The following is a 26424-nucleotide window of genomic DNA, read 5'->3' on the forward strand; positions in this document are numbered from 1 at the left end:
AACAATATAGACAGCAGTGCATGCGAAATAAAACAAGAGCCTGCAAACCTCTGGCAAATAATGCAAAACAAAATTCCTTGAAGATGAAAGGGACAGAAGTAGCATACTGACTATTTTGATTTTTCTTTTAAAAAAGTGTCACTCTAGTACTATAATTGGAATTTCTGCTTAGCAATACAAGTTTTGCAGCAAACACGCTAACTACAGATACATACACTATAAGGCAAAAGTAGCCTTTAAATTGTGGGTAGATATGCATAAAACACCATTGAAATTATTCATAGTTTGGACTGAGGTTTGTGAGATAGGAAGTCCGTTGATAACTTGCACATTGCCTTAAAAATCACAAATAATTAGCCTCTTAATGGCTTGGATTATACATTTCTACACAGAAGAGATTTAAGAATAGATTTACTCACTGTAGATTTAAAAGGTCTGTATTTGTTGTCCTCATAGAGAAGCATATGCATTACCTACTTTTCATATTTAATACTCAGTTGTTAAACAGGTATATTTGGGTACTTTTCACAATCCCCCCGCCCAATGACTATGATAAATTTGTTGTGCCATTTTATCAACATTTTCATAATACAAAAATATGATGCTGAGAAGTCTGGAATTTTTTTGCAGAGACCCCTTCTATAACTTGACCATTTGTTAACTCATTTTGACCTTTCTATGAATGCTTACCCCAAAGTATTTAATGAAATTAGTCTTGGTCTAAATTCCAAAATACTTACATTAAGATGTCACTGACAGTAGCTTCCTATGATCCATAATCAGCTTCTTGATCACTCCAAAGATCAAATTCACTTCCATTTGCAAAATACCTTTAGGAAAAACTGTTAATTGCTTCAGAGAATTCACACAGCATGCAACTAAATGCTTTCTGACAGAACAAGTTATGTTCAAATTGTACTGGTTTATTTACAACTGTAGTTTATAAACAGTAACACAAACATCTTTACATGAAAAAAATCTCATTGCTGAAGTAGACACAGAGTCAGAGACTCTTCAGGATATTTTCAGAAGGGAGTAGGAAGAGGAAAATGTAATACAACAGCTGCTGGGCAAAACTATAAATACATGAGCATTGGCCCAGGTGCAATTTCATGCAAATATCTTCAACTGTTCAAGTTCTATTAGTGTTTACTCAGATACTAAGAAAAGGGGAAAGAAAAAAAAAAAGAATTAGTTCCAGAATTAAGGTGCCCTAGCTTGATCCCTAGTAAAATAACTTACAATAACTGTTTTTTATAAAGGTCAGTTTAATTTATTTTACCTCCTTATGATGTACCAATTCACAGGTTTTGATTCAAATACTCAGAAGACTTCACGCAGGAAAGCTAATTCTTATTATCTTTATTTCACAGTTTTTGGTAATTTCCACATCAGTCTACAAAGATGCTATGCCTTGGCCATAAGAACATTTGCGTACTAAGCTTTTTAACAAGAGAACCGTTCTTGGAACAAGTGGAAAGCTGCTGATAAACAATCACATAGCTGCCATCTCTCAAACATTAACTAATTTAGAAGATGTTAATTAAAAGAATATGAACAAATGCTTGAATCAATGAAGGCAACAGGTAATGAGTACATTTATCACAGGTATATATAGCACTTGAATCTCTTCTCTTTATTTGCGTGCATTAATTTTCTTGCTGAACGCACCTTCGATCAGCACATACTCACTTCTGTGCCGACCTTTTTAAAGGTCTAATAATTATCTTAAACTTTTTGTTTCTGAGGAGCAAGCTAACTTGTTTTCAACTATCACATTCTGTCATGAAGCATTAACTTCAATTTCAATGCACACACTCATCTTTACAAGAGAAACAGCTTCAACCTATGAAATGTAAAATACTGCATAATTAAAAAAGTCACAATCCTGTAGTAAAAGCTTATTGTGCACAGTTCATTTTGGTATTTAAAAATATCCTTACCACCAATTCCAATTGTTTAACCTAGCAGTTGATAAGACTTTTAAAAAAGTTAATTTTATAAATTGCTTGCATATTTTCCGTTTATCTGCAGCCCAAGCTGGACTTAACCATTTTTAATGAGAAGGAACTACTATTTCTAAGATTTTCATCTGCTCTGCTCATAAACCTAAGTTTTTAATCAGTCCTTGATACTGCCCACTAGGCAAAATCAAAGTTATAGACTGCAGGCAATGGAGACACTTCACTTTCAAGGGACAGTAATTTAAAAAATAATTCTGTTTTCAACTGCTGCTTGGTACCTGGCAGTGCTTCATTCCTTTAACACACTGAATGTGAACCCAGCTGCATCTTCTCTTGCAAAGATGCAGATCACACACTCTAAGGCTGCATTAAAAATGAAACAAACTGACCTTTATAATAAACATTTCTTCAAAACAAAAAAAAATAATAAAAAAATTTAAAAATCCTGTTCAGAATTCGATAATAATTTACCCTATCTTAAGCCTGCTACTCAGGCACTCCCATCAGCAAACAGAAAAATTCTCTTAAGTTAGTATTCAGTTGGGAAACAGTCAGCTTGTGTCCACATACAGTCTCTTGGTTGCTTCTTCTTTATAAACCGTTCTCTACAAAGTCTTTAGTTATTAACTCTCCAAGGCATCCAATACTTTCATGATCTGTTGTTTTATGGCTTTGGTAGCATCACCTGCATTTGGAATCAAATACCTTAAAAAAAGATTAGAAAAATCCATCATTAATTCACTACAAGATTTCTGAGTATCAATTCCAATTTGATTTTTCCTCTGGAGGAAGGAGGGGGGAATATATTCAAATGAAAAACTACTGACAAAGTAACATTTATTTCCTGTTTATGCTATGAAACACTTTCCATTTGTGAACTTAGAACTGTTGAGGAGTACTTCACAGGCCATCCTGGAAAGGAAAAGTTCTTCATTAACTGACAATGGTATAGATCAGACAGTTCAAGATCTGTACAGAAAGCGCTGTCCAACTGACACATGGCAGTTGTCTTTTTTTTTTTTTCTTTTTTTGTTTAATTGCTATAGATAGCTTCATTTATTTACAATCCTTTCTCTTGTGGATTTGCTCCAGTCAACAAGGTGGTGATGAAGTAATTCAACAAGCAGCACAGTTTTCTGCAACATTTTAATTTATCTTTGTCTGACCTACTACCAAACTAACTTCATTCTAAGGAGCCAACAGGCATAGAACAACTTCCCTACTTAGCTAGGAAACTCATCTTCCACTTCTTGTGAAAACAGAGCACCCACTGCACCCAGTTATCCCCAAGGAAGAGGTTGAGAAAATGTCCAGCTGATGTCAGCAACTTTGTTAAAACAGTGCCAAGAAACAACAGACTACTCCAGTGGAAAAAAGCCCAATCCACCCACGCCTCTGACTTCCTCCCAGTCTTAAGCACACAAGTGCTGAGCATGGCAATACCTAACTTTCAGGAACCAGGTTTCAGGGGTTCTGAGTTTTGGGGTTAGGCTTCTGGACTCCTTGTACAATGCACAGGAAGAGTCAGATGTCTCAAAAAGAGATACCACAGAAGAAAGACCACTCTCTTAAATCCCACTCTTCACAAATCCATACTTTAGGGTGCAAATAGTTGTCCACTTCATTTCCATTTAAGACATATTACAAAAAGAAAACACTTGCACACATCCCATCCCCAACAACTGTCATTGCAGACCACAGAGCTCCTCTCTGCTGGGTGCTGTAAACTCTCCTCATTCTGCTGGCAGATCTTTTTTTCTAGTTCACATCTGAATTATCTATTCCCAAATAAAAACTATTACTTTTGACCTCAATTCTTGGAATTACAGCATGCCTGATTTCCAGTTGACAGCGTTCTGTATATCATTACTACTTACATCTCTGCTACTGAGATGGCTTACCTTTCAACTGCCAAAATTTCTATGCCTGAAGTATTGCTATTTCCATATTTAAAGGTGATCAGTTCTGGATGTTTCTTCTTGGATGTGATTTTGACTACAGAATTGAGTGCCTGTCGAGACTGTATGTAAGCCAGTCCCTTTCGCGATGGAATCTCTCTCAAACAGTACATATGAGTTGCTGTTACTAGGAGATGACTTGAAGGAAAAGAAAAAACAAACAAATTAAATTTGCTAATGAACTAAATAACAGCTATTTAGAAAGGTAAATTCTACAAATAAGCTACATGGAGAGAGCTAGATAAAACAGTTCTCAAATCCAAGAAACAGTTTTAATACTTTTAAAATCTGTAATTTAGAAAGGTCTACTAAATACTGCAGATTTTCCTTGAGTACTGTGTCACAGCCATTTTTTAAAACAAGCATGGCATCCTCAACAGCATACAAAACCTGAGCGAGCAGTTAACATCACCACCTCAACACAACAGCCATGAGTGCTATTAACAAAGATCACAACCACCACTGAAGTGTCAGGCCACACACAGAATAACGAAAATGCCTCCAGCCTCTCTCTTTCATCCTTCAATCATACCCCAACCCCATCCCTCCATCTATAGATAGTGGCAACTCTGCATGTGGAGCATCAGACCTAAGTTAAAAGGACATGTTGGCACTCCATGATTGTCAATCACTGTGCAAGCACTAAGGTGGAGAGACTGACCTGCCAGCTCAGTTCAAGACCCACTTTTGCCTTCTTCATGGAAGGAATGCATGTTCAACTAGTGGTGGGAACAGACTACTTGAGTTCCAACTCAGTTTGAGAAATCATACTATGACAGATTACTAATCATACACCATATAAAATAAATCTAATGGGAAAATAAAATTAATCATAAAAGACAAGAACGGACCATGATGCAACAGAAAGCCCATCATAGTTTTCTGTTATCCAGATTCAACAGGATTTGTACTCTTTGGGGAAGCCAAATACAGCAAGCATCATGTTCTGCTCTTGCAGGATTAACAAGGTCACTGAATCTCAGGGGCAAGATGGGTGCATAGTACAAGGCACAGAGACAAGCAGACAAGAAAAACTGGAGCCACAGGTACTTGGGTCTATCTGGTCTTGGAAAATAAGCCTATGTATACTAAGAATACTTTTCTTACTATCTTGTTTTGCAAAGCAAAACTTCATACTAGGTTCTGTACATCATTACCATTCTGTAACACTGCAAATATAAGAATGCAAATATAGTGGTAACACTTTGTTCTAGGCTGTTTCACACCTTCATTTCCTAGTTTAATATAAAGAATAATTTAATTGCCCAACATATTTTTTTAAAATGTGTATCAAGACAGACATTTTCATTAAGCTTAGGACTATTTCCAGTACCTGGGAAACATATGTCCATTTTCTTTTACTTCATTACAGGGGAAGTTATACTTCACATCAGGTTTATTTATCCATGTTTGGATGTTGACGACCTCTTTTCGATCATCATCTGACATTGAGGAGCTATCAATTTCATCTATTTTGAAGGGAGGGGATAAAAAAAATTAAAAAAAAAAAAAAGAAAAGATTTTCACACAACATCAGACAAATTTTCAACTCACTTAAACCCACAGTAGCTACACCGGTTCAAACCAAGGTCCACATAGCCATAAACAATTGTTCAGAGGGAAGAAAGAAAAAGGCATGCATATCTGATATTTCTCTTCCAATTCTCTCTCAGCAGACAACTATTTTCAGCTCAGGGGATTTCTTAGGCTGGTCTGATTTGTCCATTCAGTAAAGTTTAATAGACGTCTTTTACATGGACTTGTCCAGACTTTCCTTGAAGCCACGTGAACTTTTTGCAGCTACAACACCAATATCTTTTGGCAAGAAGTACCAAAGACATGTCAACTACATTCCAGGAAAGCCTCCTTTTGTGGCTTCTAATTTCTTGTACAAGAAGAAATAAACATTTGTTGATCCCTTTCCAGGCCAGGCATTATTTTTGTGGGCCACTTCTCCTCCCTTAAATTGCCTATGTCACATAACAAATGTTCTAATATTCAGTTATGCCTGTTATGAAAGCCATTTCACATCTTTCCTCACCCTTCTTATCCCTCTCTGAACCCTCTCCTATTCAAACATATTGTTTCTCAGGTAGAGGATCAAGACAAACCATATTCAATGTGTGGGTGAACCATAGGTTTATACAGCGACATAATGACCTCTGGTTTATTCTCTGGTCCTTTCCTTATAATTCCTAACATTTGATTTGCTTTTCTGACTGCTAATGAGCACCTACTTATTATAAACCTTCTGCTCCTGGACACAGCCAAATCAGTCTACCGTTTTGTCTAGAACTGTTTTTTCCCCATGTCTTTTTCACCTCACATTAATTGATACTGAATTTCATGTGCCATTTCATTGCCCAGTCTCTCAGACTAGCAAAAGACTCCTTCTTCAGTCTACCCTTACAACCTTGAATAACCTTGAATCATTAGCAGAAATTGTTGTCTTCTGGTTCACCTCCTTTTCTAAGGACATTTAAGAAGATACTCAAAACCAAAATTTTCAGCACAGACCTCTGTTAAACACCCAAAACTCCTGCAAGTATTATCACTTAGTTGCAAAATACTGGGTTTATGTCTAAATATAGTGATTATGTTTACATAGTAATTCGGTGCTACATTAGAAGAATTTAAGCAATCTATTTATCTAAAACAATGAACTACATTAAATCCATAGATGTTTCTCCCAGAAATAACTTCGAAGGACACCTCTTTAAAGCATCTTTTTCAAAGCTGGTTTTCTACGCTTTGTTAAACTATTTATTTCAAAGCAATTCAGAATTATAGCCAAACTTTTGAAAAGGTTTCCACTGAAAAAATACATTACAAAATTGCAAGGAATGGAACAAAATCCATCCTCATTTCACAGAATCACAGAATGGTTGAGAATGGAAGGCACCTCTGGAGGTCATCTGGTCCAACTCTCCTAATCAAGCAGGGTCACCTAGAGCAGGCTGCAATTATTACAGCTGATTGCAATTATTTATTACAAAACCCCCACTAAAACTTCACAAAAGGAGTTCTACAGAAACAAGTTCACTTTTTGCATTCTTCTGTACCAAAATAACATATATTTCACTTCAAATGTGTTGGCTTTGCTTATTCAAATCATTGCAGTGATTCTGCTTATTAAGTCTAATAGTGCTTTTAAAAGCAAGTGTAAATAGAAATTAGCAAACAACCATTACTGAAAATATGTTCTAGACAATTTGTCTTTGAGGACCTGGTTTTCTGAAACCACATAGATTTTGCCAAACACTATTATGGATGCTCAAAGAACTGTGCAAACTTAATTACATGGCATTTGGAGAAGTATCTTGTTAGTGTTAAAGCTTTTGCCTGATAGTTTCATTTTGCTCCTTCCCAGTTCTTACTGATGACAAACAGTTGGTCATTGTTTGTCTGCTATCTTATTTAAACAACTCTAGATCCTATGAATCTCTTTCATTAATCTTCCTAAATTATTTCTTTTCCAGGTCAAAAATTCTTAGTCCTGTTATTTGTTTCTCACATGAAGCTGAGTATGCCTTTTGGTCACAGAACAGTTACTTGTGAGATGGTGATGGTTGGGAGTGAGCTAACACTACCAGAACAAAACCAGGACAGGAGTAGGTCTGCACCATTCTAAAGTTAGTGCTGGTCTCAAAAAAAAACCATACAAAACCTTTGTGAAAAGGGTGGTGTTCTAGTTCTCCCTGTAATTTTTCAACTAGATAAAAAAATTAAATAAAGATTGCATGTTTTTATACAGCATTCTGCATGCATATCAAGTGATGAATCAATTATTAATAGATTCAATGCCAAAAAGCAAAGTACAAAACACTGGAGAGGTGTGCACATTATCCATCTTAAGTCTAGCTTCAACTATATTTTCAGAAATTCAGATTGTTATAATTGCCAATGCTAGAGATTCAACCTGAGATCTATGAGCCAGACTAGGTCCTTTACATTTTGCTTAGTGTTGTGAGTAGTTGAGGTACAATTGCAGGTTTACATGTACAAGACCAGTGTAGATAAAGAGATCTTTACTACAGAAATAACAAGTGAACAGGAACGATGCACTAAACCCATGTATTTCCATTTCTTCCTGTTGGCTGTTTGGCGCCTACCACAAAATCTTTTTTACTTAGTCTGCTACTATGTATTTGAAGAGGGTGTTTCTTTCTTGGTTGTTCCTAAACTCCACCATAACAAACAAGATCAATGGTAATAGTTAGAAAAACGTCATCTTGTAAGACAAAGATGTAACATACACTCTTACGATTTCGCCAAATTTAATAACTTTGTCTAGATAAGCTAATCTAGGTAAGAGGAAAATCTTCTACTGTACCGGTATCATATTCTTCTTCATCTCCGATGCTGAATACTGGTTTCACACCACGGTAGGGTTTTCCTACTCTGTCACTGCTGCTGACATGTCTGTTGGCAATGAAAAGGGCAGGAGAGGACATGGGATGGGAGAAGAAAAGTAACTTTCAAACTGATGGTATGACTCCTACAATAACACATTAGCAAAACGCGAACAACTGTGCAACTGAGGAGGACAAGAAAATTTCATTAAGCTGCCTGCAAGGAAGCTGTGACTGACCCATCAAGCAATTTTGTTAGTGAAAGCATGTATTTCAGTTACTTGGCAAGGCTGACCTGTAACAAATAAAGTGAAAAGAAATACTTTTTTGTTTTAAAAAGAACTTCTGGTCACCTTCTCAAATGAAAAAATACATTAGAGACCTGAAAACTGACAACATGCTATGAAGTTTCTAGCATGAAACTGAAATATTTCTGGACAGTCAGGGCAGCTTTACAAGGATGCCAAATTGGGATAAAGGAAAAAATGAAGACTATTAACTAACGTGTCTGGAAGCTCATTTTTCTGGTTAATTCCTCAAAAGATAACAAAATACCTTAAGCACTTTGAAGTTGGGGTTATTATAAACCATCCACTGTAGTGTGAACTCTGACTTCCTGTCCATTACTTTCTCTAGCACGAGCCAAATCCTGAAAACTTTGGTCAAGCAATTCCTACTGCTAACATCCCAGCATCACTGGGATTTCTGCATAAATATTGACCTCAAAAATCACATTTAAATCTATTTCTACAGATCATATTAAATGACACAAACACAACTGAGTCTTAATATTTGACAGTAACAGTGGCAAATCCTAAGATATTTTAAAGCTCCAGTCCAGACTTCTGTGATTACATGGTCACAGCTGTCACGTTAAAAGTTCTGGTTCTCAACTGCTGGGAATACCTGAAAAAATATGAGAAAACCTAAAGGTTCAGAAAGCTACAAAACAAGTAATTGCTGAAAAAAAGAAACAGTTCATGATTTTAGCCTTTAGAACTAGCAAAATGTAGTAGCTTAAAAAACCAAAACAAACCCAAAACACGCTTGTCCCTAGTTTAAAACAACAAAACAAAACCAAAACATGCCTGTCCCTTTCCCCCATTTCAATTTCTATAACCTCTCTCCCCATAATGTGTATTCATATTTCCTATAAACTGTAAGTCCTGGTTCCTGTTGTAAGTGTATTCACTAACTCCAGTTTACATGCTACTGTAGAATCAAGTTGGAGAGGCAACCTCTTGACTAACGTATAAATGAATGCTAGTACTTATGTATACCTGAAAGCATATTTGAAAGTTAAAAAAGAAACCTACATTTTCTATGGTTAAAATTTACTAATATAGACAAAACAAGGAAACGTTTAATAGGAAAAAAGACTAGAAATGCATTCTACAATGAAACAAAAAATAAACATACAAAAACATGCTCATTAGTGTTTAAGACAATAAGCATCAATGACACTGACAATTCAAGAGGGCAGTGCTTCTATATGGAGGCTTTTGTAAATATGCTTTAGTAATACGTAACCAATTGAGTAAGAAGAAACATATTTAAATAGTGGCAAATTGAATTACACAGAGAGGATTTAAGAGAAGATCTCATTGGTGTTTATAGATCAAAGTTAGTCAAGACAAGAGAAAGTAAAAAGCTACTTTATAAAAACTTGGTAACATCTTAAACTAGAAATGGATTTCCTTTAACCTATTTGCATGGAAGGCCATCATTACATTGTTACTAATTGAATGCAATTCCCTTTAGTGGCAAACCTGCAAAATGAAATATATTGGTGATAAACACAAAGAGGATCTAATGGAATGGATGGGAAAAGAATGCCATTCCAGGTTTTTAAGAGCTGCAATTTTAAGAGAATAGTCTAGTGATCCATAGTGTGAGCAAATTTATTTTTGCATCTTCCCAATGAAAGAAAATAAGCAATGTGAGTGAAAGGAGCAAGTAAAATAACCAAAGTATAATTCAATATATCAAAACTTCTTGGTTACAAATGCAGATCCAAGTGCCTTTCAGTTATTGAACACAGTCAACAAGTGTTTTAAGTTGGAATTTTAACACTTTCTTATGATATTCTAAAAATTGATCAACAAAATGTGGGCAGAAATCCCCATGATCTTTAGGATTTCTAAATAAACAAGATATCTTATGTGCTATTGGGATATTCCCACTTTTTTTTTTTTTTTTAAGAATACTGGTTAACGTTACTGTTGGTTTTGCTCACACAACACCATTCCGTAATGCTTATGGGTAAATACTATCTCAAATTATGTGAAAACTACTTGAAAGAAGAAGTGGTTCAAAATCCTTGAAAACCCAAACAGCATTTTAAACCTTCATGCTTTTCAGTTTATGAGTGCCAAAAGCTACAACATAGAGTTCCTAAAGTATAACCAAAGTTCCAAAGTGATTATGCATGAGCTGTCCTTCGTTTATCAGAAGTAATTTTACATAAGCTCAATTCACAATTTTATTGCCTTATAAATATTTCAGAAATAAAATCTGAGACAAATGTGAAGGGACTCCACATTTGTGCGAAAGACAGTAGCTATGTGAACAAGATGGGGGAGAGCTGCAAAGCTATTTACTGACTCAGCATTTTTCTCTTCCCAGTAATGAGCACCTCTGTTTCTATCAGCATGTTCTATCACCATGTGATGAGAAGCATAAAAATTCCAGATTTCCAGACAGAAGTTCTCTATGCATTCCCTGTTATATCTAAGCTCTGATGATGCTTTATGAACAGTTTATAACAAGTCCTTTTCATAGTTGTAGTCTCTCTTGTTAAAACCTTAAGCCATAATTTGTTCAGTAATTGCTCCTGGTGTCTTTCACTAGTACAAGTCACTAATAAAATGTATACAGGAAATGACAAGTAAAAAAAAAAAACTCCATAAAAAGCAGTAGCAAGGAAGAGAACAGAAATAAAAAAGCAGAAACTAAGAGAAGAAAGCACTACCAATACACTTTTTTTCTTCCTCTAGTCCCCTGACTAGTACTTGTAAAACCCAATAGCTTCAATATATTCAAAACCCCTAAATTAATATTAAAATATGCGAGCAATTTTGTCAGTGTAACCAATGCTTACAAATATTGCAACGCCATGCTAAATACGACAAAGGTGGTTTTAGTCAGACTGCTTAATTATCAAGCTTACCGCTCCAGGCTTGCTCTGTCTGGCCAGGGAATATTGAAAGGTATTCTATAGTACATTGGGGCAGAGGACAGAACAAAAGAATTAAAAAAAAAAAAAAAGTTTAAAGGAAAAATCTAGATAAATAATTGAAATGCTCTATATTGGCAATGTATCTTCTTCAAGGAGGATGCTTATAAATAAAAGCAACGCTTCATGACAGCTAGCCATGAGGTAGAGAAATATTTGTAAAAATTGTAAAAGATGCATTTTTCATGCTATGTATGGCTTACATATAAGCTTTACTTGAATTCTTCACACAACAAAAGCTACCACCAAGTGCTATTTAAGATTTTTTGCCTCCAATTGTGAAATAATAATTAAAAAAGTAATTTTCCAACACAAAAAGAAGCCACAATCTGTACCTTTTGATTAGGTACAAGACTACTAAAAACCACTGTTCATTTGGCACGTATGTTAAATCCTGCCATCAAACAAACACTAGGTCTGTAAGATTCTTGAATGCCAATGTCTTTGCAACACACAACTCCAAAGGATGCATTTTAAAGAACTCTAAAACAGGCTATTCAATTAAAGCTTTGAGAGATGAAAGCTATTATTCTTTTATGTAGGTTAAGGTAAGTATTTGGAACAATGACTTCCACATTTGGAAGCATCTTCTAACATGTTTGCACGTTCTCATTCCCAGCTCTACTTGAAGATACAAAAAATGAACAAGAGTGGATTCTGGGTTTGAAAAGCAGCTTTACATCAGGACTTGAAAAATCAAGATCTTCAAAAAAGTTAACCTCAACTTGACAAGATGGGCTGGTAAACAAAAGCAAAACAGAACGAAACAACAACAAAAAACCCCTGTCCAGAAGGTCAGGGTCCTTCTGTCATTCACCCATTCCATTAGAGTCAGGATGGGGAAGAACTGAAATAAAAGTGAAATCATTCTTGACTTTTTTAGACTGAATAAAGAAATGACACATTATAAGAAGTCAAACTAACCATGCAGTGACAAATTCTAGATAAACATTCAAGAGAAAAGGCGTCTCACACTGGTCTTGCAATACTAAGGCAGCACAGTAGGCTTACTGTGTCATGATAAAATTGTGAGGAGGGTAGGTGTAGGAAATTTAAAAGCTGAAACTGGAAGATAACTTTTTTCCTAATTAGCACAGTCTTCACATTTACAGAATAGCCACCTGAAATGGGAAGTCATTCCTCACTGCTAATTCACAGCAAGTTATAAATGACGCACCTGTCCACTGGAGTAGATGTATTTTCAATAAAACTAATAACTTTTTCTTTCACATTCACAGATTTAGTCTTCAAAGCAACTGTCATTTTATTCACCAGGGATTTTACTCCTTTTCCATCACTTGAACCATTAGGAGAATCACCCTGTAAAATTAACTTCTCTCAGGATTAATCATATAAAATAATGTTATTTCATTTCTAGTTTGTTAAGTAAGGAAACAGACTACAAAATAGTAATCTACTTTTTGATACTCAGTAGAACATTAATTACAGTATTCTTTTAGACTTCTATCAAACGACAGCAACAATATCTGAGGTAAAGATGATCCAATAAAGCAAGCTTAACAAACCTTATTACTGAGCACCCTGCTGTGAAAATCTAGAGAGGAAGGAATTACATTAATGATAAATTGTATGCAAATTAAAAGTCAAATTCTACATACAACATATTAGCTGTAGAAAGGAGGCAATTTTGAGCTTTCCCATGAAAGCATATACCAGTTTTGTAGTAATTTATTCCCAGAATGAAGAAGAGCCAGGAAAAGAATTGTCCATTACATATATTCTGCTGGAGAATGACTACAGCAATTTCTTCTCTACAAGCTCTTCCTCTCAAGAGGATAAAACACGTTTAGGTCACCTCCAACTAGACAGTGAATATAGTTGGAAATTAAACATACAACTGAAAACAATCATGACTTGCAGTACTGCATTTACAGAACAGAATGAGGAATATGAAGAAAAAATTCAGTATACCTGGGGCTCCCATCCCACTATACCACTTGAGCTCAAAATTCACTTACATCAACAGACGAGTTTATGCTACTTCTTGAGCCTGAGGTACTAGCAATCCAGTGGCCATATCCATTTTCCGGTCCTTCCACATTGATATCTGCTAAGTGCTGCTGAAGGGCTGTTAAAAGGCCATTAAAAACCATTCAGAACCACACTGAAATTAGTCTGTTGATGAAAATACTGTATATCCAAGACTAATCAGTAATAATTTTTGTTCCACATGATTTAATAAAACAGATGAAGTCAGATACCGCTATAATCACCCCTGGCTTTTCTTTCAGTAGTTCAAAGGCATTAGGATTATCTTTATTTTAGTAAAGAAAACAGTTAAAATACAGCAGCAACTAAAAATAAATCACTGCTTTGACCCTAAAGGTAGCTGTTATGACACTGCACATATTGACTAGCAATGCCTCTATGCTCATATTGTAGAGCAGATCTCTCTGCTGTTGTAGAGCCTGATTGAGTCCAGCAGCATAAACTGCAGAATTATGAACTGATGATTTAAGAAAATGCAATAACAATTAATAGTAATTATGAAGTAGCATCTTCATACAGATCTGCAATCTACAGAGGCTAAACATCAAGAATAAGTTAGAAGAAAGAGGGAATTTCCCCACTCTCCGTATTAATTTTTCGCCATTCAGAAATGTGGTGAAGCTGTAACAGTTAACCACAAACGTGCAAGTGCACAGTGTTGACTTACACAAAACAAAAACCTGAGAAATGAGACGTATTTGCTATTCATTTAGCTGATTTCTAGCCAAAGCCCAATAAAAATACGAACAGTGTTAAGATACGAAGTTTTCTCAAACAAAGCTTGTTATTAATAAGCTTACCCATAAATCCTCCTTTGGCAATGCTTACATACTCCTTATTTTTCTGCAAAAGAAAGACATTTTTGGTTGAAGTAAAAAACTGTGGAATGAGTTTTGCAAGCATGGTAATGAAACACAGGTTAACTTCATAAAAACTGTAAACCTGAGTAATGTGTAAAACAGTTAGGATTTTAAGGGGAAAATATTTTGCCGTTTAGCGTCAATGATACATGCAGACACTTTATTTCAGCTATTAAAATCAACAGCAATTTACTTGTACCTGTAAGAAGTGTGCTAGCACCATGTTCATATACATATCTTCTTCTTCCCTGCCACTTCCCATGAAGCAGAGATGTTCCCCACCAGCTACGGAGCCAGACTCAATAGATTGTTTTTGTGCTTCCAATAGGGATTTTACAGACTGTGCAAATTCTGATGGGTTTTGAAGCATCTGTGGAATGAACAAACAAAAAGTGCTGTTTGACACCAACATACTGTAACATAACTTGTGAAAAGATACAAATTTTGAAAATGGTTATAATTTGTTAAGCACAAACAAGGCAACATCAGCACTGTAAAAGACACACACTCACAAAAAAGACAGCCTGACCCAGACCTCATGTTATGTAAAGAACACCGAGGATCATCCTTTTCTTCCTCACTCCACCTTGCTCTCCCCGGGAAAGAAACACAGCTAACATTTGTTAGTTTATTTTTGCAGCCACCAAATAATAGTGGAAAAAGTCTTTGCAACTTTCATGTTGCCTTAAGTTGGCAATATGGCAGAGGGACTGATTTCTGTATTTACATACGCTCAAGCGCAACACGTTCAAACTTTGGAGTTTTGAAACCCTTTAAAATACCCAGAATTTCTAGGTGCCAGTAAGGTCCTTGTTGTCTCCCCACTAAGGTTTTTCTCATTTACTTATCAAGATTTTGAAAAAAAATTACAATCAGGAGTACAAGGAGATACCTAGGATTCTTAGTAGTCTCAAAAAGTTAAGGCTGTGGTCTCCTGAAGGCCTATTATGCACGCTAAACCAATAAGCTGCTATATGAAAGAGATGGAGAAACAAAGACTTTCTAAATACAGCCGAAATTTTAACCTCCTCTTCTGGGGAAGACGCTTACTTAAATTAATAAGGAAATATTGACCTGTAACTGGATTGGGGGGAGGGGGGGTGAAGGAGGAGGGAGAGGGATTGTCATTATCTAGCCTTTACACTGGATTAAATGATGAAGTTCAAAGTAACAAGTACACAACCTAGCCATGAGTAAGTCAACCTGAATTTTAACTGGGGTTTTCCTAGAGCCACATACTGCTGCTTTATTACATAGGTGCTAAATCTCACTACTTCCTCTAAGACTATCACCTATAAATGAGATGGACTCCAAAGTCCTTTCCCCATTGCCTCCCCTAAAGTAAATTGCCTGTACTTTGCACATACAAGCATATAAAACACACTGAAGTTCCATTAATGGCTTTTTGTCTCAAAGAGTATTCCCTACAACGCTTTCCTGGCATTAAACTTCTAAAAACAGAGGAACCTGGTGACATTCATCCAGTGTGGTTCATGAAGGATCCTAACCATACCAACTGACCCATACTGCAGAAGTTAATTCCAATATTTAATTTAAATACATACAAACTAATCGCATCCAATTTAAGAATTGTCTTCATGGACTTCTTTTTCATATATTACTAGGTTTTTAAACTATTTAATAATTTATAATGCTTATTTCTACTTTACTGAATATGATGTTCAATTCAGGCTAGCAGAAGGACACCCACATACCATGGAGAAAGTTTTTTCCTAAATAATTTTTTATCTAGGTTAAAACCAGAACACTATATCATAGAATCATTTAGGTTGGAAAAGACCTCTAAGATCATCAAGTCCAACTGTAAACCTAACATTGCCATCTCCCCACCACTAAGTCATGTCCCTATGTACCACATCCACATATATTTTAAATACCTCCAGGGATGGCGACTCAACCACTTCCCTGGGCAGCCTGTTCCAATGCTTGACAAGCCTTCTGCTGAAGAAATTTTTCCTAGTATCCAATCTAAACCTCCCCTGGTGCAACTTGGGGCCGTTTCCTCTTGTGCTATCACTTGCTACTTGAATGAAGAGATCAACACCCACCTGGCTACAACCTCCTTTCAGGTAGTTGTAGAGAGCGATAAGGTCTGCCCTCAGCCTCCTTTTCTCGCCTATGTAATTATACTTGTGCAAATACTACTGAATAATACTTAATTTTAATTAGAGAGGTAAAGATAATAGATGCAGGACTGAGCTTCTTAACTAAGAAAAGTAAAAAAGCCTTTTATGGGGTATATACATAGAAGTCATTCCACGCAGCATCCATAGACTGCTTGAAGTGAAACAGTAGAGGGTTAATCTAGAAGTGAAGAATACTTCCAGCTGAAGTGTAAGTGATTTGGGAAAAAAGGACAGAGAAAAATATGATTGAATGTTCAGTTAGGAATTCAGAATCAAATGGAAACTACAACAAAATCTTTAGTGAAGTAATTAGTCCGCAGTACATCTCAGTCCCAAAATTAATGCACTTCCTCTCTCATATTGTACTGCAAAAATGTTAAAGGACCAACCAAATCCTTACATATTCTCCTTACAAGCAGGCTGTATGAAGACTGACTGGGGGAAAAATAAAAATGCTACTTGTTAAAATTGATGACACTTTTCATTAGAAATTATGATGCTAGAAAGAGATTTCTCCTCCAAGCAATGTCTAGTTTTTAGCCTGTATGGATTTCCAGTTCTAACCAAAGAACAGGAAGTCTGGAATCCCAAATTCTAATGTCATTAAGGACTAATCTTCTCAGTAAAATGATAATTCCACCAATCTCCTTTAGAGAAGCTAACTTTTGAAACCTCATCACATAGCTAGACACTGCAGTCGACAGACTAGAGTCTAAACTAAATGATAATTTATTTTTCAAGACAGACATTTCTCTCTCCTTCTATTTAACTTAGGATTCAAAAATCAGTAAAGAAACAAAAAGCATACGAACCAAATCTGAGTCTAAATGAAATGCTGTTGATAAATGCCCAGCATTGTATTGCTCTGCAGGACGACAATCCACTACAAAGAACCTTACTCCTTCCTGAAAGAAAAAGATTTTGCCTGTTAGAAAATTTTAAAATCATGTAATTGATGGAAAAGTACATAATTCAATTATATTTTAATACTAACGCCAATACTACAGGAACCCCTCAAAGGGGCTAACAGCTATTGGAAAATCTTATTTTGTTCGATTAATCTGAACTTCTACAGTTAGCAGACTACCAACAGTATTCCAATAGTGATTTCCCATTAATCCATCAGCTTGTACAGCAGAAATGACCACCTAAGTGCAATACACACACACAGTGTAATTATTTCACCTCTACTGAGAAGAAATACAGTGGGTACGAAGGCACGCATCAACAAGACATCAGAAGGGACAACTCTGAAGTCCTAATCCAACAGTCCATTACTACTCAGCACAGCACATAAGGATAGCTTTATATCCCGCCGACTTAAGCAGGATATAAACAGATGCTTAACTTTACTTGGACTAGGGGAAAAAAAAAAGTATGCCTGATGAAACTGGGGCCTGGAAGCTGCTACAAAAAGCCAGTAGTCAATAAGAAACACTGTAATCTAGCTACACTATTATCCATATATTGGTCTTAAATACTCTAAGTGAAGTCCATACATCTGTCTGCAATTAAGTACTACAGAAATAGCTTAAACCAATTTTTTTTTTGTTTAAACCTTTCTTTGACAAAAGACAGATATTTCATAATGACATTCTTCTCAAAGGTACTAAGTAGTGGGTTTTAAATCTTTCTCTATAATAGCTACATTTGGAAAGGAATTCAAATTAGTGAGATATTACTTTAAGCTCTCACTCCTCAGATTCAGATCAGCTGTATTAAGGTCCCTTGGGCTGTAGCTCTAGTTGCTACAGCACAAATGCATTGCTGTCAGCAGATCATTTACGAAGCAGACAACTTCAAGACAAGAATGCTTTTTCCTGAAATAGCAAATACTCATCTGTGTTGTAAGCACTTTAAAAATATTTGTGATACACAAATTAGCAAGTGATTCTTTTCCTTTTGATAGAATTGGGAAGCAGGGGGGAAGTAATTCAGTATACTAACTCCTTGTTGCTGATTTGCTTGAAGAATCTCAGACACAGAAATTGCTAGACAGAGAGCCTGGCTCAAGTCTGTGTCATCATCTTTGAGGCCCAGCAAGCTGCTGCCAAAAAGACTGTGGTTGTCCTAATAAGGCAAGAAGCAAAAAAAAAAAAGTTAACTGAAGCTATTGTCTTCAGATGTGAAGCCTTAAAGTAAAACTATATCCACCATGTCACCAATGTTAAGTCCAATACACGGGTATCTTGTCCACATAGTCATGAAACTTTTGATCAACTGAAATTCTTTCTGAAAATCATGGCAAGGCCTGAACTTCCATTACAAACATGCTTGTTTGCCACTCTAACCATGCCAACATGATGTAACATCTCTGGTTTTTGTCCCCCCCACCCCCCCAAATCTCACATACCTGTCTACACACAGAGAAAGTACATACAAGCCAAAGGCAATGGCTATCAATTACTTTTATTTCATGAATTCACTGAAGTCTGATATCTTGAGTAAGGAATAACTGCAAGAACAGTGCAGGTGATGACAGCTTTATCTCTAGTAAGTGACTTTTTCCTGTTTGCTGTTGTAAGTACAGCTAGGACTGCTGTGCAGTCTACTACAATGCAATTGTGTCAGCATGGCATGTTTGCTTCATTGGTTCTTACAAGAGCCTGGTTTGCAAAACAAGGCTATCAGTCATGAAGTAAGAATATTGCAGGGAAACTTCTCTCTAACATGTTTCACTTAACCTTCTTATCTTTCAAGCATCCTAACAGTAAATACCACCAGCGTAACAACATGAAAAAATTATTTAAAAAAAAAAAAAAATCACAATGAACCATTCAAAGTTACTGTCAGCAGAAGCTTAAACAGTCACCAAAAAGAAGAGAATTTCAAAATTACTTTGTTATTACCTTCCTGAAAGAAGCTGGAGTTTTGCTACAGTAATATTGTGCCAAAGAGAAGAGATCTTCTATATCCTCTAAATCAAGATTGGCTGGTGAAGTTTCTAAGAATTCTGAGATATACAAACAACATAAGTGCACCGTTATTTCAGACATAGAAAAGAAGCACCATACATTTTTTCACATCATAAAATAATGTATTTTTAATAAGGCATAACACAATTGAGTTTATTGATCAAACATGAATGTTGATTCACTCTCCAGGTGGAAAGAGAAGATATGGCCAATACTCCTTATCCACAGGAAACCTATCCTATTTGCTAGAAGTTCAAACCTTCTACGCAAATCATTTTTTACCACACTCTTACCTCTGTATAGTTTTAGCTTTCAGTTGTCATACTAAGTCAGCAGCCTTTTCTAAAGGCGGCTGACCAAGAGAATCCTCTAAAACAGAGTACTTAAGTAGTACTGTTACACGTCCAGGATGGTAAAAGGGTGTAGTTCTGCAGTATACGGCAAAGACGCAAAATTCCAAGCATCCTCATTTTTAGCTAGTAGGATATTATTGATTATATTGTATTATGCCATGTGAAAAAAATACAAAGGCAGGTGAAATAGGCTCACAAGAAATTTAGTGTAATTTCTATAAAAACAGAAGAGGGTAAGACAAGAACAATGAATTAGGCTCAAATCAAGTGCATACAAAGATAATAATCTGGAAAGTACAACAAGTGCAGTAGATTTAAAGAAGGATTTGAAAGCTACTGCTGTGGACTTAGGAACATGGTGATAGTTTCAAGTACTCCAAACTGAAATATAAAACTAGATGTGGGAGCGCTAAAAGGAAACACAAAAAAAGAATGTTAAGACAGAGCAAATGTGATGCAGCAAAATAGTAAGAAAGAAATTAGTGGGTAAGGGGATTCATTAATGAGAAAAATCACAGGGAAATAATTAAATAATTCAGTTATTTAGTAATTAATAATAATAAATGGCGATTATACTATATGGTGAATACTAGAAGCTATATAAGAGAAGTACTTACTTATCATTTCTTCTTTATCTGATTCTTGTGCTAAGATAACGTCTCTGAAAACAGTAAAGTCACAGGCATAGATTAAGTCAGTAAACCAAAATGAAACAAAAGTGGATTAAAACCGTGTCAGCAAGGAATGTCCCAAAGAATTAACTATACACTTACTTTGCATTGACAAGGATGATTAACATTAAGAAATAAATAAAGAATGGATCTGCTTGTTGTAGATATCCATCCCATATTGCCTGAGTGACTTCAGCTGAACAGTAATATGAGAAGAGGCTTCCAAGCTAAAAATTTGGACAATAGTGTAAGAAAACACAATAATCAGGAACAATCTTAACAGGATAACATTTTTAACAGAGATACAAGATAGCTAAAAGAAAATAAAAACAACAAAATTATGCTAAAATATACATTTGCACCATGTATTGAAGAATGGTTCTACCCTCAAAAACAATTTTTATGGAAATGGTGCAGTAATACTACAGATCATCTGTGAATAAATCCGCCTAGCATGAAGGCAAACTCAGCTGTACATTGTCAGCCTTGCAAATTCAACCAGAGATAACACAAACAGGCTGGAACACTGTTTAGCTCATAGCCACTGCTAAGTACCAATTATACCAACAAGACAATAATAAGAGAATATATTTACTCAACTAGCTTAGCAAATAGGGCTTTGAAAGGATCCTGTAAACAACATTCTTTTTATTTTTCACAGTAGAACCAAGCTAATTGAACATGGTTGCACATTAGTTTGACAACATCACTTACTTAACATTACGTTACGATGCTTTACGGCTGAGTAATTAAACATTTGCAAGCAACAGACAATTTTTAGTACCATTTAAACTATTTGCCTGTTCCCATGTTCCCATTTAAAAATACATCCTCTCTGATATGCAAAGTCCAAAGTGGATAAAACAAAAAGTAGGAACTGCTTTTCATACATGCCACATAATATTTGCGATTACACCTAACTCAAATGCATACCAGCTGGCTTCACAGGGGTCTTACTGAACTTGCTGATGCATACAAATTCTGTACCAAGAGCTACAGCTTTCGAAAGCTCAGCATCTGTTTTTAAACACCATCATGGAATATTTCAACACTTCCTAGTATACTTTTATAACAAAAGGTAAGAAGATCTATCCAAGTCAAACGCAACTGAAGACAAAACATCCGTAAATAACAAGGCAATGACAGATCTCTGGTTGTTGCTTATGTATTTCTACACATTAGAAATACCTCTTTACAGACTAAGTTTTCTGACAGTTTTTGACAGATGAAACAAGGAATTTTAATGTAATCTCATAACATAAAATATGGCTTAAGGTTTTTTTTCCAAGATTGTACACCAGAAAGCCATTGAGGACTGGCGGCTACACTAGCTCATTTCTCTACCTCCCTTCAAAGGGAAGATATTTTCCTAATGAATCACTAAACTTTTAATAAACAACTTCAAAGAAGTTTGTATTTACTAAGGAAAATTATATATATTTAAAAAAAAGGGAGATTCCGTAGTAAAAAAAGACCTGACTCCTCTTTTGAAGCCTGATGACTGGCAAAAGACAGATTTTGAGAATATGGAAATTCTTCCTGGACATATTTTTATATTAAAATTGGTAGCAGCCTAAAAAAAAAAAAAAAAAAAATCATATTTAACCCCCCCAACAAACCAAATATAGACCTCGCAGTTTAATAATTCATTTCAGTCTTATTTCTTTAACTGAAAGTACACGGAGTTACAAAAAATTTTACAAAGCCAACAGGTATGAAAGAGCCTAGAAGAGCTCATGGGTCATAAAGTCATCTTTATTAATTTACAGACTTTGCCTCTGCAAACACTGTATCATGATTTTGTATTGCATATACTAAGTAGCATTGAAACAAGAATTTTGCTGCTTTATGTTGTAGTCCTGCTACACGAATTTTACCAAAAAAAATGATTGAGGTAAGTGTCCTTATAACTACCCCCAACTCGAGGCAGTTTTGAAGTTAAGGTGAGGAGGAAATGACCAATTCTTTAAGAGCTGTACAATATATGGGCCTAAATTCTAAAAGGCATAGCACTGTATGAGACAAATATATCTATTAGCATGGAGGTTTTTAAAACGATTAGTAATTTGACTTTAAAAGACCCGTCAGGCTGATGTTTATCCATAACTACGATACAGCTGCCCACTATAAAAACTAACATCACGGCTTCTTACTTTTTGAGTATGTCAGCTGTTCTCATTCTTACTTATTCCAAGTAGTTCCTAACATCAGTGGCTCAATTAACTTCCAGTACAATAAAAATGTGACGTTAACAAGATCTCATACAACATGTTAAACAACCAAAGACAAAAAGCCCACACTATATTAAAACATGCAATTCTTTTCAATATATGCAGTTCTAATCTCTTGTACTACTCTTCCATACGCTGGCAACATGTACTTAAATTTTAACAGAAATTTATTTTTCATTATGTTTCCCTACTTTCACTTTATTACCCAGTTGAGTGCATATGAGTCTGGAGTCATCTTCTTAGTATCAAGAAAAGAGCAGAGTTCAGGCTCATGGTACTGAAGAAGCAGTCTAAATAGATGAAACGGTCTTCCCTTCATAAAACAATCCCTAAAAAGTACCAGTGAAAATAATCATAAACACCCCTGTAATACTCCAGTTCTCAGACTTATAGTAGCAATTCTTTATTAGTTGTGATTATGTAATTTCCTATATTGTTCTTTCAATTCACAGTGTCTGATCATGAAGTCAACTTGCCTCAAGAGTTAAAAAAACCCCAAACAACAAACTAAACCAACAAAAAACTCAAACACTGAAAACCCCACTATATTAATAAGGCAGAAGAAAGAACAAAATATTGCCAAGAGTTGACAGAGTATATAATATAGAAGTATTGAAAACAGATTTAAATATCAACAAAAGGATAGCATGGTATCAATGTTGTTAACAAAAAAGAGAATTAAAAAAAAATATAAATCATTCTAATATGGCAGCCCAAGGAAATTTAAAAGATGTCAATTCTTCAAGCAGGAAATAAAGGACTATTTAAAATTAAGAAATAGTTGTTTAAAGACATTAGAAACAAATCTTAAGTGGTTAAAAACTTAAGCAAACTTATGTAAAACTTGACACGCAGAACTCCAAACACAATTATCAGCCTAACTTCTTAAACAAAGTTATGTCTATGGTGGTAAAATGGAAACATTCACAGCAAATTATATGCAGGGATTCTTTTTTGAAATTATCCTAAGAACTCTGACTTCCCATTAAGTTAACAGAACAAAAAGTGTGAAAAGAAGAAAAATATTCTATTCATGAATTTAGCATAAGAATCTAGACTTGCAAATTACTTTGTTTGAATGGTTAGTATGGTCAATTATTCCAGTCAGCCATTCTTTACCACTTTTTAACATTAAGAATGGATATATACCCAAAAATAATTTTAAAAAGAATCTTTCCACATTTCTACTGACAGTGGAACAATGTTGTTTAGACATTTTGCTTAACTGTTCTGCTCAGTAATTTTTTACTTCTTGTATCTCTTGTAGTAATCAACCCTTAATATCCAGTTTAAAAAAACCAAACAAAACCAAACAAGCAAAACCCACCCAACCAAATAAGAACAATCACCCAAAAAAACCAACAAAAAAACCACTTAACAAGAATTGTGAATTCCTGTACCTATCCCATTACTTCCTAGGCTAGAAGCCCCATGGAAGCAGCAGGCTCAGCCCTCGGAAGGACTGGTGAAAAACAAAAACAATGCGAAAACAATTAAAACAAGATTTAGCTAAACAGAAGTAAATTGCCCTAGAAACTAACCTACATTTTACTTTAGGAAAGAGTGGTTGTTGGGGTTTTTCTTTTTGTTTGTTTGGTTTTGTTTTTTTTAACGCCTCCTCAAAAAAAAGCTATTTTCTACCATCTGTTAGAGGTAACATTGATGTAATGTAAGCAGATGTCATGCACTTTCCTCATGTGGTTCCTGGGATGAGATACACTTCCATTATCCACTTGCAGCTTTTTAATTAGTTTACTACCTTACAAGCTCTCACACAAATCATTGTCTACTCAATTGCATACCTGAGATGGTGTTTTCTTCTACTTATTGCCCAAACAAACAATATTAATGACCTAGGACTTCCATATTAACTGTTTGTTAATTTTGTATAGTTCAGAAAACTCATCATTCTAGAGGAAAGGCAAGAGGAAAAGAAAGATAGGTATCCATAGGACACTTTATACCAAAAGCCTTGAGAATAACAGTGTTTCCAAGGAAAAATAGCAAAACCTCCCTCATCTAAAATAGCCTATTATGTTTGTTGTTTTTTTTTTTTCCTCGTTCTTCCTTTGGCTTGCTAGAGATACTCTTTCCAAAAAAATCTAAGGTATAACATGGTCCAACAGATTATGCTGTACATTTCCCTCACTTGTCAACATTTTGTTAGAATAAATTCCCAATAAATATTTCACGACAGTTACAGAACATGGGAAAATGTGAATAAAAAGTATGATTTAAAAACAAAAAATAGCAAAAAGTTAAAAATAAAACTTTTATCGAGTCATAAGGATGGTCCAGCAGTCAAACATTGATGAAGTCCAAATTGACCTAAGCAGAGATTTGCAAGTCTACTATAAATTGCCTTTCTATGCCTTTAATTCTCCCATTGGAGGAAAAAAAAAAAAAAAAAGACAAAACAGCCTACATCTCATTGAAATACCACCTAGGTTCTTACAGAGAAACTCAAATACTAGACACTCTGAAAGCCTTCTGTGGTTGAAAGTACATGAGTTACATGACCATAATGCCACCATCCCCCAACAGTTCGCAGAGCCCAACAGTATTTTAAATCAGAAATGGACACAAGCCGAGTCAAGTGACAGGACCAATAAATGTTTCCTGCCACAACACCAAATGTGCACTTTTCATATTATGGGCATATAACCGGTAGCTCAGCCAGAATCTCCTCTCCAGGGAATCAGACTAAGATCTTTAATTGCAGACTATCCATATATTATTTCTCAAGGTCTTAATTAGAAGACTCTGTAGCCTCGCTGGAGTGTCATGGTGCTACTCCAACATAAATAAAAATTTATTTTAGTGACAGCACCTATATAACAGCATGAAAATCTCCAATTTCATATTTTTTATTAAAACAAAATAAAATCTAACAACTCCAAAAAACCCAATCATTTCAGTCCCAACTCAGTAGAATAAAGGGAAAATATCAACTACTTCTTCTAGAGATTTTGAGACTGAATTAGTGCTTATGAAGTACTTTGAAGTGACAGGGATAGAAACATTTTAGATATCAAAAATGCCAGGAAAGGAAAGAAAAAATGCTTTCACATAACATATGCGAATTAGATAGTTCCTAAAAAAATATTTTTGATATTGCACAAAATGACAGTTGTTCTTTAAAAGACATATCCAGTCTACATCAGTCACATGCTAACTCTTTGCATCTTAAACCAACTCAATCATCTCCGGGACTTCAAATCAACAGGTTTTGAAAGATGGTTCAATTTATTACCACATGAAGGAATCTGAAAACTTTGCTGCAAACAGTGCTACTCTAGCCAAAACCAACATGCACATCCTTTCAGAAAATACTTTTAATGCCAATAAAAATAGAACACAGGCAAAAGAAAGACAGTTTTACCTTGGAATGAATTTATTCATGATAGCATAAAAGCAGTTGTACAAATCACTGCGTGGCAAACGAAGGTGCACCAGAGGTTTAAGTAGATGTATCCAGCCGAGGCAAGAACTGTATTTAACATTGCGTGATTTGCAATAAAAAGTAATAACAGACTCAATATCCAAAAGTAATACCGACTTCTCCTCTTCTGGCACTGACAACTGGTCTGAAATAGGCACAGCAATATAAACTGTATTAATAGCCTTTCAAAGAAACTGAATGAGATTATTTCATAGCACAATTGCACCAATAGGGACTGCTTGGAAAAAAAAGCAACAAAACCAGACAAATAAAAAAAAGTAGCAGC

General features: G+C 35.3%; 1 protein-coding gene across 8 annotated transcripts in view; it reads right to left on the bottom strand.

The window, feature by feature from the left end:
• Positions 1 to 902: 902 nt before the first annotated feature.
• The window catches only part of TBC1D23 (TBC1 domain family member 23), a 37057-nt gene continuing 11535 nt past the window's right edge, over positions 903 to 26424 (bottom strand). For 6 of the 8 annotated variants that reach the window (XM_075034258.1, XM_075034259.1, XM_075034252.1 and 3 more), the window contains 16 exons: positions 26079 to 26283; positions 22902 to 23025; positions 20568 to 20692; positions 20412 to 20455; positions 19376 to 19479; positions 18474 to 18596; positions 17339 to 17431; positions 14579 to 14749; positions 14320 to 14362; positions 13489 to 13598; positions 12687 to 12829; positions 11444 to 11488; positions 8256 to 8344; positions 5256 to 5391; positions 3866 to 4060; positions 903 to 2669 (listed from right to left, as the gene is read on the bottom strand). In XM_075034258.1, the coding sequence (XP_074890359.1) occupies positions 2588 to 2669; positions 3866 to 4060; positions 5256 to 5391; positions 8256 to 8344; positions 11444 to 11488; positions 12687 to 12829; positions 13489 to 13598; positions 14320 to 14362; positions 14579 to 14749; positions 17339 to 17431; positions 18474 to 18596; positions 19376 to 19479; positions 20412 to 20455; positions 20568 to 20692; positions 22902 to 23025; positions 26079 to 26283 (1832 nt within the window). In that variant the 3' untranslated portion in view covers positions 903 to 2587. The remainder of the gene's footprint in view (positions 2670 to 3865; positions 4061 to 5255; positions 5392 to 8255; positions 8345 to 11443; positions 11489 to 12686; positions 12830 to 13488; positions 13599 to 14319; positions 14363 to 14578; positions 14750 to 17338; positions 17432 to 18473; positions 18597 to 19375; positions 19480 to 20411; positions 20456 to 20567; positions 20693 to 22901; positions 23026 to 26078; positions 26284 to 26424) is intronic. The other 2 variants (XM_075034257.1, XM_075034256.1) reach the window with 1 other exon arrangement.

This window comes from Buteo buteo, chromosome 8, assembly GCF_964188355.1.
Source record: "Buteo buteo chromosome 8, bButBut1.hap1.1, whole genome shotgun sequence".
NCBI lineage: Eukaryota > Metazoa > Chordata > Aves > Accipitriformes > Accipitridae > Buteo > Buteo buteo.